General features: G+C 33.8%; 1 protein-coding gene across 1 annotated transcript; it reads left to right on the top strand.

Annotated features, from left to right (window-relative positions):
- Positions 1 to 1,322: 1,322 nt before the first annotated feature.
- Positions 1,323 to 7,851, top strand: LOC114742699 (LRR receptor-like serine/threonine-protein kinase GSO1). Its single transcript, XM_028930924.1, has 4 exons — positions 1,323 to 1,587; positions 2,183 to 3,820; positions 5,877 to 6,077; positions 7,112 to 7,851. The coding sequence occupies exons 1-4, from the start codon at positions 1,323 to 1,325 to the stop codon at positions 7,849 to 7,851; spliced, it is 2,844 nt and encodes a 947-aa protein (XP_028786757.1).
- Positions 7,852 to 12,173: the final 4,322 nt, after the last annotated feature.

The raw sequence follows: 12,173 nt of genomic DNA, 5'->3' as shown, positions 1-12,173 counted from the left end.
AATTCTACTCGAATAAATCATGATGACAGGTTTATTTTGAAAATTTCATTTGCTTTGTTATTTCAACGTACAATGTAATTTGAATTTTAGAGCTCTGATTTTGTGGTGTGTTTGGAGTAACGATAATGAATTAATGCAAACTTTCTACGGTAATTTTTTCTTCCAACCTACATTAAATATATATAATGTATTCAAATTAAACGCAGTTCAAGAAAACATAAATGACACTACTCCGATGCTAAATATAAGACCTACTTTTTAGTGTAAATTAGACTATAAAGTGGATATTATATTTAGAAACGAAGAAGTAAAATCTAGACGCCAATTAAATATTTTGTATATAGGATCAATTTTTCTTAGAACCTATTAAAGCCCGAATGTATATTAAATTTTAGCTCAGGTACTTAGTTTTGTTATGAATATGCATGTCGTGTATTTGGAAGGCATGTGAATAGGAAGGAAATGAGTAATCAGCAAGCAATAAATAAATAAGCTAAATAGAATTACGGCAAAAAAAAAAGCTAAAAAGAATAAAAAGGAAAAGTTGGAGTCCGAACGGAATTATTGTGATTTTTTTTTTTGGGTTATATTAAATTTTATAAGAAACGATTTATTATTTTCGGGTCATACTAAAATTTTGTCCAATTTCTGATCCAAGAAAATCAAACTTCAGAGCAAAATATTTATTAGAATTTCGATTATCTGAATTAATTTATTCACTTCTGGACTAAAACAAAAATAAATAAAATTAATTCACTTTGAGTTCACTACGTGAGTGCGTGTTTGTGGACTCGTTTTATAATTGATAACAATATAAAATATAAAATTTGCCATAAGTTATTTTATTTATAAGTCATAAAATAGTGGTGATTATTCTTTAAGCTCCATGCCATTCATGGAGCCCATATAGGATTTGTTTTGTTTTCAAACATTTTAAAAATAAAATAAAATCACTGAGCTATTAGCCTTCAATATTTTTACACATAATTGTCTCCAGTTTTTTTCTAAAACCCGCTGGCTTTAAAAGGATCTAAATATATATGATATTAATGTATTATATCTGTGGTGTTTTCTTATTCATGATGCGATTTTCTATTGAAAAGACGGGAAGACTTAGAAATATTATTAGACTTGACAACAAGAAATATCACGCTGTTATCAATTTTTTAAGGCATTTAAGTTTTTGTTTACTTTAGATTTTCCAATATATGTGTGTGTCTACATACATACATACATACATACATACATACATACATACATACATACATATATATAATGTAAAGACTTCATTGAGGCCATCATATTCAAACTCACTTACCACAATGGCTAGCTTCGCTTCACAGATTTCCCTTCTTTTGTTGTTTCTGTTATTTGCAACAACATTAAACAGGGTGATGAGTTGCAATGAAAATGATCAAAGGTTGCTTTTAATCTTCAAACAAGGAGTGGTTGATCCAGGCAACAAACTCTCTTCTTGGACTATTGAAGAAGATTGCTGTTTATGGGAGGGGGTTCACTGCGACCACCTCACCGGAAGAGTCACAGAGCTTTCTCTCTTCAATCATTCATTAGAGGTGAGATTAGTCTGTGTGTGCTTCAACTTGAATTCCTAAATTATTTGGACTTGAGCGACAATGACTTTGAAACTGTGAGTATGCCACCATGCCAAATCTCCAAATCTCCCTTTGATGCTTACAAATTTCACAATCAATCACTTGCTACTCCTTCCAATCACTCTGCAAGTTTCTCTATTGCTCTGCGTTATCTGAACTTTTCACATAATATATTTTAGCCATAAATGACCTTCATTGGCTTTCTCAACTTTCTTCCTTAAAATATCTGGACCTTACTGACAGTGATATTGGAAGTGAAACCAAATGGCTCGAGCATATAGCCATGCTTCCTTCACTCTTTAAGTTACACTTAAGTGGGTGTAGACTTAGAGATTTTCCATCCCTTGATTATATCAATCTTACCTCACTTGAAGTTCTTGATCTTTCTTATAATTATTATATGGTGAAGTCAAAGTTACCTGATTCATTTTTTAATATCACCCATCAAATCCATCATCTTGACCTTGGTTTTTGCAATTTCCATGGCCAATTACCAAAGTCCTTGCTCAATCTTCAGAACCTCAAGTATTTAGATTTTAGTTTTAATAATCTTGAAGGATTGATTTCAGATTGGTTAGGCCAATATGAACAGTTGCAATACTTGGATATCAGAGGTAATTTGTTTGATGGCGTAATTCCATCATTTCTTGGAAACATTTCTTCCTTGTTCTACTTAGACTTGTCCTGCAACCAATTGAGTGGCAACCTTTCAGAAACCCTTGGACAACTCCGTAACTTAAATCTATTACATGTTGGACACAATTCCTTGGTGGGTGCTCTTACTGAAAAGAATTTTGCTAATCTCTCAAATTTAATATCACTGGACTTAAGTTCAACAAGTTTTGAATTTGACATTGATCCTAAATGGGTCCCACCGTTTCAACTCAAGGCATTGTATTTGGGTAACACGAGCATAGGTCATAATGTTTCACCATGGCTATATACACAAAGGTCTTTAAGTGATTTGAATATTTCAGCATTAGGAATTTCAAACATTGATGCAGATGTATTTTGGAGCTTTATATCAAGAATTGGTAGAGTTGATATTTCAAACAACTTGATTGGTGGTGATAATATATCCAATGTCATTATATCAGCAAATATGTCCTACTTTGATGCATCTCACAACTCTTTGTCAGGATCTATCTTCTCATTATTGTGCCATCAAGAGAGTGAAAAAGGAACCAACTTGGAGGTGTTGGATTTATCACATAATAATTTGAGTGGAACACTTCCTGATTGTTGGAAAAATTGGAAAAAATTAAAATACCTTAATTTGGGGAGTAACAAGCTAACAGGTAAAGTCCCTGCCTCATTGACTTCATTGAATCTTTATAAGTTGGATTTGAGTGACAATGGTTTCTTTGGAAAATTTTCATTAGACAAGCTAAATTGGACAAATTTGGAATACTTGCTTTTAGACCGAAATAAGTTTTCTGGAAGTTTGCCAATTCCAATGGCGGAGAATTTGGGAATTATTAAATTGAGGACCAATCAATTTACTGGCAATATTCCAACAATCTTGTGCGAACTTTCTTATTTGAACATAATCGATCTTGCTGAAAATAAGCTTTCTGGATCTATACCTCACTGCCTACGCATCATCGAACATCTACCTGATCTTCCTTTTTGGGCCAAACATCTACCTTATATCATAGATCAGTCTATTGCAATAGTGCACATATTTACTAAAGGAAGTAAATTAGCCTATCAAGTTGATAGTTTTCTAAGTTTTGGACGTGGCATTATTGATCTTTCTGCTAATAGCTTGTTGGAGAAATTCCTGAAGAACTTGGTTAGTATGAGTAAAATATTATCCTTGAACTTGTCTCGAAACTATTTGACTGGAAAAATTCCCAAAGAAATTGGAGGCATGAAAAGCTTAGAATCTCTTGATCTCAGCTACAATAAACTTCTCGGAGAAATTCCTTCAACCATCTCTAATTTGTCATTTCTTGCTTATTTGAACCTCTCATACAACAATTTCACCGGGCAAATTCCATCCGGAACCCAAATTCAAAGTTTTGATTCTTGGAGTTTTCTTGGCAATCCCGAACTTTGTGGAGATCCTCTTCCAAAGAAGTGTAACAAAAAGGAAGAAACTCATGGCTCAAAGCTAGCTGAAGAAGATGAAGATGACAGCTTTCTAAAGTCATTGTATCTTGGCATGGGGGTTGGATTTGCAGTGGGCTTTTGGGGAGTTTGTGGTTCTCTCTTCCTCATCAGAGCATGGAGACACAAATTTTTCCAATGGTTTGGTCACTTGACAGATCAACTTTATGTTGCCTTGGCCCTCTGTTTCAAAAGCTTTGGTTGAATATCAATAACAAATTTTCCTCGAGGTAATAAATTAGCTGCCCTAATTTTTTAAGTAATGTTATTATTTTAATGAGGTTTCATTTTCTTTTTTCCATTACATCTTCTTCTACTTGCTAAAACATTCTATTCTTAGCTGACTACGTTCTATCTTGTTTATTTTTCAATATGGGATGCAAGTGAAACAGCTATCACTACTCTGATCATTCCTCTCCTTCAAATATTGAGTTTGCTTCAAGGAATAAGCTGAGGAGTGCTGTTACGCGTGGTCAAGGATTCAGATGTTGCCTATTGAATGCCCTTTTGTTATCTTAAATTTAGTGAATTTCGGGAAGAGAATATGTTATAATAATAGTGGTTAGTGCGTGTAGTATGTGTGTCTCGTATTGTTAAGAAACTTTTGATAAATAGTGTTTCATGTGATTGCTCTGTTCCACATAGTTGAGATGCTCTGTTTCATTTTGAATTATCCTGTACGAAATAACAGAGTCATTAACAAATAATAGGGTTTGAGAGATCCCTTAATTACACTTGAACTCCTGTATTAATTAGTTTTTGACTTATCCCTTCTCCATTTTGATTTGTGGAATTTTTGAGAAATCCAATTTTTAAGGATGATTTTGTCAAAATTTCTACAAAAAGCTAGTGATTTTATTCTATGAAATATTTTCCAAGGCTTTATATTTAGTATTGTAAGTAAGTCTAGATATATGAATAAAAAAATTTTTATTCATATGAAGCCTAAAGAATATGGCCTCCTCATATTTCAACTCGTCACGCCTTTTTTTTTGGTGTAAGTGTGACGTCTATTTGGATTGTTATGTATTGTTTTTTTTCCAAAAATGCTGCTATAGGTGGAAACAGGACCCAACAAAATTAATATGTAAAATAAAGATTAGTATGAATGACAGAAAAAGAAGTTAGAAATTACAAATTCTAAATCAGGTTTAGTAACACAACTTTATTTAGTATTGACAATTCTAAATTTGCAAATGACAACAAATTTTTGTTAACATTGCTTATTTGGCATTTACAAATTTTCAACTTTTTTTCCTTGTCATTGTTCCTAAAGATTATATGGGATATCATTAGTAAAACTGTCCGGCAAAAAAATTATTAGTAAAATTGTTGATTGATTCCTCCAATTACGTTACTGAGGCAACATGATTAGGAGCCGGCACGGCATTAATCTCAGTATAAAACATAAAAACTATAATCGGTCCCACTACAAAACAATGTAGCGTAATAGTTTTTTTTTTTTTTTTGGGTAAAATTAATTAATTTTGTTGTTAACAAGTAGACGTAGCTATTAACTGGTCAAATTGAAAAATAAAAACAAAACTTGAGATATAGTATTCCCTGCCTAATCTCCTCTTGAAAGGGAAAATCGGTAAAACCAATTACATTATTAACATTTCCTATATTACACTTCTATGATTGATTGTAAGGGACATCAATATCAATATAAAATAAAAAATTTTATTTTCCTTGCCTAATCTCTCCCTGAAAACAAAAAATTTGCAATTACCGTTGAATTGGTCAGCCTTATTGCCTACACAATCTGATGAGCACCGACTGTAAATATAAGAGGAAAATGCGGTTTTTATGGGATTATATTTACAACTGGTTCTTAGTGCAAATTTACAACTAAAATTTTATGATTTACAATTCAACATGTCTAAATTTAGGGGTAAGTGGAGATTTTAAGATGGTGTTTGCAAGCTCAAAAAAAGGAATGGCTTTTTAGTTGATTATTTAGTTTTTAACCTGTTATAAACTTTAAAAAAACTAATTGTTCAATTTGCTCCCTATATATATATATATATATATATATATATATATATATACATAAAGACTAGGTTGTGTTCATTCTGCTCAAGTCAACCATGATGGTCTGCTTCACTTCAAAAACTTCAATTGTTTTCTTGTTTCTTTTGCTTGCAACAGGCATATGTAAAACAAACAATGCGATTCGTTGCAACGAGAATGATCGAGGACCACTCTGGATCTTCCAACAAGGAGTGGTGGATCCTTTAAACAAACTCTCTTCATGGACTAGTCCTGAAGATTGTTGTTTGTGGTCTGGAGTTCTGTGTGATATCAATGGCAGAGTTGCAGAGCTTGATCTGGCTCGCCATGGCTTACAAGGTGGGATTAATCTATCCCTTCTTCAACTTGAACTTCTCATCAACTTGGATCTGAGCCATAATCGATTTGAATTTGTGAGTATTCCTCAACGCCAGTCTCCAAATCTTCTCCTCTGCTTCACCTAGATTTTTCGCATAATTATCATTTGCGAATAAATGATCCTCATTGGATTTCTCAACTTTCTTCTTTAAAATATTTAGACCTTATTACTCTAGTGTTGGAAATGAAACCAATTGGCACTATTATATCTCTTTGATACCTTCGCTTTCTGAGTTATATCTGGGCAGTTATGAGTTGAGAGATTTTTCATCCCTCAGCTATGTCAATTTGACATCACTGGTAACTTTGATCTTTCTCACAACATGCTCAACTCAGAATTACATAATTCACTCTTTGATTTTACACAAAAACCATCTCATCTTGAGCTTTCTGACAATGATTTCTATGGTCAAGTACCGAAGAACCTGTTCAAGCTTCCAAACCTTAAAAGTTTAAGGTTGAGCTTTAATAATCTCATAGGATCAATTCCTGATTGGTTTTGCTAACATGAACAGATGCAGTATTTTGACACCTATGGTAATTTGTTCAGCGGCTCTATTCCATCATGTCTTGGAAATATTTCTTCCTTGATTTCCTTAGATTTGTCCCATAATCATTTCAGTGGAAATCTTCCCAAAAACCTTGGAGAGCTCCATAATTTAGAATCTTTAGGCATTGGTGGCAATCATTGGGTGGGAGTTATTTCAAAAAAGTTTACCAAACTCTCAAAATTGACATGGTTACACCTGAGTTCAAGTGGTTTCAAATTTGACTTTGATCCTAAATGGGTCCCACCATTCCAACTTCAGCATTTGAATTTGAGTACCACAAATATAGGGCCTAATATCTTAACATGGCTATATACACAACAGTCTCTAGAATATCTAGACATTTCTAAACATGGCTATATACACAACAGTCTCTAGAATATCTAGACATTTCTACCTTAGGGATCTCAATAATTGATGCTGATGTGTTTTGGAGGTTTGCAACAGGAATTGATTATGTTGATTTGTCAAACACCATGATCAGTGATGACATATCCAATATCACACTGTCAACAATTATCTCTCACTTTGATGTATCTCGCAATTCTTTGTCAGGCTCTATTTTCTTATTATTGTGCCAACTAGAGAGTGACAAGGAAAGCATATTGTCTTATTTGGACTTATCACATAATCATTTAAGTGGAGCAATTCCTGACTGTTGGGTCAATGGGAAACGATTAGAATACCTTAATTTGAGGGGTAATGAGCTAGAGGGTAAAGTTCCTCCCTCCATGGCCTCATTGAATCCTTGGATATTGGATTTACGTGATAACAATTTCTTTGGCGAATTTTCATTAGACATATCAAATTGGACAAATTTGCAATACCTTCTTTTGGAGGGAAATGAATTTTCTGGAAGTTTGCCAACTACAATGCCTCCGCGTTTGCTAGTTTTCAAGTTGAGGGCCAACCAATTTGTTGGTGAGATTCCATTACAATTGTGCAATCTCTCCTCTCTTATGATATTAGATCTTGGTGATAATAATCCTTTTGGATCCATACCTCATTGCTTATATAACATTATGGATTCAACTGATCGGCTTTTGTGGGCAGAAACTATAAACATATATACTAAAGGAATAGAATTAGATTATGCTGACATTTTGTTTTTGCGGATAATTGATCTTTCCTCTAACAATTTGTCTGGAGAAATTCCTAAGGAGCTACTTAGTATGAGTCAAATGTAATCCTTGAACTTGTCTCAAAACCATTTGAGTGGAAAGATTCCCAAAGAAATTAGAGGCATGAAAACTTGGAATCTCTTGATCTCAGCCATGGAAAAATTCCTTCAGCCATCTCTAATATATCTTTTCTTGCTTACTTGAACCTCTTATACTATAATTTCACTGGACAAATCCCTTTAGGGACTCAAATTCGGAGTTTTGATTTTTGGTGTTTTGTTGGCAATCTTCAACTTTGTGGAGACCCTCTTCCAAATAAGTGTAATAAGAAAGAAGAAGTTCACAACTTAAAGCTGGCCGAAGAAAATGAAGATGACATCTTTCTCAAGTCATTGTATCTTGGGATGGGAGTTGGGTTGGCAGCAGGTTTTTGGGGAATTTGTGGTTCTCTCTTTCTCATTAGAGCATGGAGACATAAATTTTTCCCATTATTTGACAGTTTGGTTGATCAACTTTATGTCAACATGGCCCTCATGCTTAAACATTTCGGTCGGATAGTTGGAACAAATTAAGTTGCTATTGAGGAAATGGATTAGCTATCATATACTACCTCCGGTCCTAATTATAAGACCCAGTTGACTAATTTGAGGAGATTAAGGAAGTAAGTTAAGTTAGTTATTTGTAATAAATAAGTGTTGTTATTCCTAAAATATCCTTGCTAATTAAGTATATTGGTTAGAACTATCATTATTAGAAGGACTATCTTGGGAAAAAAATACATAAATATGAGAGACAAAATGGATTGGGGTCTTATAATTAGGACCAAACAAAAAGTCAAACAGGGTCTTATATTAAGGACCGGAGGTAGTATTTCCCAAAAAAAAAAAGTCGTATCTCTCCTTTATGGCATGAAAGTTTATCTTCTTTTTTCTTCTTTTGGTTAAACAAATTTAGGTCTTTACTGGTTTTTTCTTATGTTTATTGTTCAACATGCTTTGTCTGTGGGACGCAACTACAGCAGATCAAGCGGTGGGTGCAGCCTCTTTGAAGACAGATCTGATCTATGTATCTACTACTTTTCCAATGCCTTTGTCTCAAATTCGAGTCTCATATTCTGCTTCAGGGAATAGCTAGGATGCTTTGCTGCGGTTATACTTGGCTAAGGGCTCCAGTGTTTCCTTCTAATTAATGTTCTTTGTTTATCTTAAATTTAGCGAAATAGTGACAAAATAAGAGTTTGTAATAATGGTTTATCAGAATATCTGCGTGTACTTATGCCAGTTTCTTTTTCAACTGAATATCCTTTTAGTAGTGATTGTAAAAGTCCCCATGTCGACTTATATTAACAGAATAATGACCCAACAGTGTCAAACACATCGTAATAATGGTGTCACGTGTGATGGATCAAGTAGCCGGGCGCAGCTTCTCTCCTTTGCCCGTTCTCTCCGCTGCCCTCCGCTGCCCCATCCCTCCTATTAAAATGTTACACCTGTATTTCAAGCCAAGAGAATTGCTAATTTTTATTTTTCACCAATTATAAGTATTAGCTCAAAATAATTATACCTAATGTGAAGACCGATTATAAGGTACTTGTAAAATCTAGTTTATAGTATAAAATAGATTTTATATTTAGGACAGAAGATAATATATAATTATATCTAATATAAATAATGATTACCAGGTATAAAAATTGTCACAAAATACAAAATATTTGCGAGAATCCCTTATTTGAGATTTTTGTAATTTTCATAATTTTTTATTTTTCTATTTTATTATGACGTAGTATATAATAGTTAAAAATATATTTTTCATTTTTTTATGTTTCTATTTTATTGTAACGTAGTATATAATAGTTGAAAAATATATTTTTATTTTGTGGCAATTAATCTCAAATAAAGGATTCTGTCCTAGATATAAAATATATTTTATACTGTAAACTAGATTTTATAAGTACCTTATAATCGGTCTTCACATTAGGTATAATTATTTTGAGCTAATACTTATAATTGGTGAAAAATAAAAATTACAATTCTCTTGGCTTGAAGTACAGGTGTAACATTTTAATAGGAGGGATGGGGCAGCGGAGGGCAGCGAAGAGAACGGGCAAAGGAGAGAAGCTGCGCCCTTCCCAAGTAGAATGACGGCTGAATCGTCATCGTCGACAACAACTTCACATCAACGGTCAGCAGTAGAGGGAGGGTTGTTTTGGTAATTTCATGAACGAATGTGCTAATGGGCTGTTTGGTAATTTCAGAACAAATATTGCCAAGCTTCTGTTATCAACACGTGACCTCTTCTTCAACTTTAAAGTAGTCATTGCGCTTTGATGGCCTTATAAACTGGCTTTTCCTTCTTTAATAACTTAGACGCAGGCCTGCTGTTTCCTTCTCCTGGACTGTCCATTATATTCCTCAGTGCAAAACTAATTTATAGTTAGTACACTTCTCTTTCCTTCTCATGAGCTATGTCCCTTCTCAGACTCCCTTGTGCACTTGGCCAGCACTCTACCTGTACATGATATCGTTAGTACATACAAGGAGATAAAGAAGATTGAGATAGAAGGCGTCTGTAGCTAGTTTGTGGTCAATCATGGAAGAAAGGAAGCCTTCAGCATTGTTGGCTGCCAAGCTGTTAAAGAAAATGGTTTTAAAGAGCAGTGAATTACATTGTTGTTCAGAGGCAAGATGGAACATTCGGAAGCATGCCATGGTTGAAGCGTCTGCTCAAACAGAGCTTGCTTGTTCAATGCAAGAAACCTCTGGAATTACAATATTCTCAAGGATTTACCTCAAATTTCTCTAGTCATCCAAAATGCCTTTCTTTTTTTTTTTTTGGTGAACCCAAAATGCTTTATGTTGCACTAAAGGTTGCTGCGACCATTTGGAAAAGCACCTGTTGGGTATATTATTGACCCAATTAATTACTTTGGAGATGAACATTACTTCTATGGTTCAACCAGACAAACCGCGGATAGGTGACATGCGGCACAAGATGCTGAGATTGAAGCTGTTAGTGGGTGGATCAGGTAGCATTTAATTCTTGGGAGCAAGCTAATGAGCAAGGGCTATGGCATTTAAATGCTTGTGGCTTTTACTGAAGTACAACTCTATTTCCCACCTTTAAAATGCTTGTAATTGGTTACAATTTTATTTTTGTAGGAATCTTGGATCTCACTTCTCCTTATGTATGTTTGTGACATTTAAGGCAGTCAAGCACTCTAACATTTTACCTCTATAAAGCATCTCCCCGGAAAAAGATCATATGTCGCTAAGCCAATGGCTAATCTTCTAGAATGACACTACTCTCTATTTCCCAGTTGTCACCAAACAAAATCTCATGGAATGACAGGATTGGAAAGGGTTTCTAATTTTAAATAGATTATCGGATTTACTGTACAAGTGTCATCTCTCTAACATTTTAGTCGCTCTGTTCCAGTTTGCCATATGGTGTTCCGAAGAACAGAGACATTGACGTATCATATCATACATATCTTCGTTATTCTATACAACCTATTTAAAATTTGTTTACAATAATCTCAAAGATCAACATATGACATATTCCTCTGGTCCTTCATATAGGACATAATTGTTGAGTTGATTTTAGTCTTAAATATAAGACCTATTTCTCATATTTCTCAATTTTTTCTAAATTATTCTTATGAATACTCCCTCAACCATAATCAAGTAGAAGAGGAAGAGAGGATATTAAGGAAGATGATTATGGTATTTTAGGAAAAACATGTCATGTTTGTTATAATTAACTAACTTACCTAATTTTCTTAATCTAATCAAATTAGTTAAATAGGTCTTATATTAAGGATCGGATGAGCATGTTTTATAACAACTTAGCAAGTCATGTTATTCACTTGTTGTGAAAAGAAAATATGTTTGTCTTTTGCCTTTTATCCAGTTTTCGTCCCCCCCGACAATGGTTATCAGGTTTAATAAATCATTTGTAGAGTAGGCAAGTTTAAATATTGAAATTTACTATAATTTGAGTCTTTTGCAATGAAACAAGGATGCTTTGTCTTTGAGGTTTACAAGTTAGACCTCCAACTTTACCAGTGGAGTAACTTAACATTGCCTTTCTAAGACAAAACCCGTTAGTTTTCTCCCCTTCAAAATTTCTTTAATTTGCTCGTGTATTAACCTTTTCCCTCTTTTCTTTCTTTTTTTTTGGCTCAACAATTATATTTGGGGCATTGTCAAATTTTAAATGTGAATAGGAATTTGAATCTTGGTTTGTCACCAATAAGTATTGATCCAAATGGAAGAGACTTGAGCACCTTAAACATCATATTCTAGATTCGATCCTTAGACTGTGTATGTGGGAAAAAAACACTATTAGAAGGGGTCCCCATTATGGCACTTGACAGTACCTCGAGAAAT

The sequence above is a fragment of the Neltuma alba genome, unplaced genomic scaffold, assembly GCF_004799145.2.
Source record: "Neltuma alba isolate B1F8T4 unplaced genomic scaffold, ASM479914v2 tig00003861_pilon, whole genome shotgun sequence".
NCBI classification, from domain to species: Eukaryota; Viridiplantae; Streptophyta; class Magnoliopsida; order Fabales; family Fabaceae; genus Neltuma; species Neltuma alba.
The sequence above is the reverse complement of the archived record's forward strand: the minus strand, read 5'-3'. Positions and strand labels throughout refer to the sequence as shown.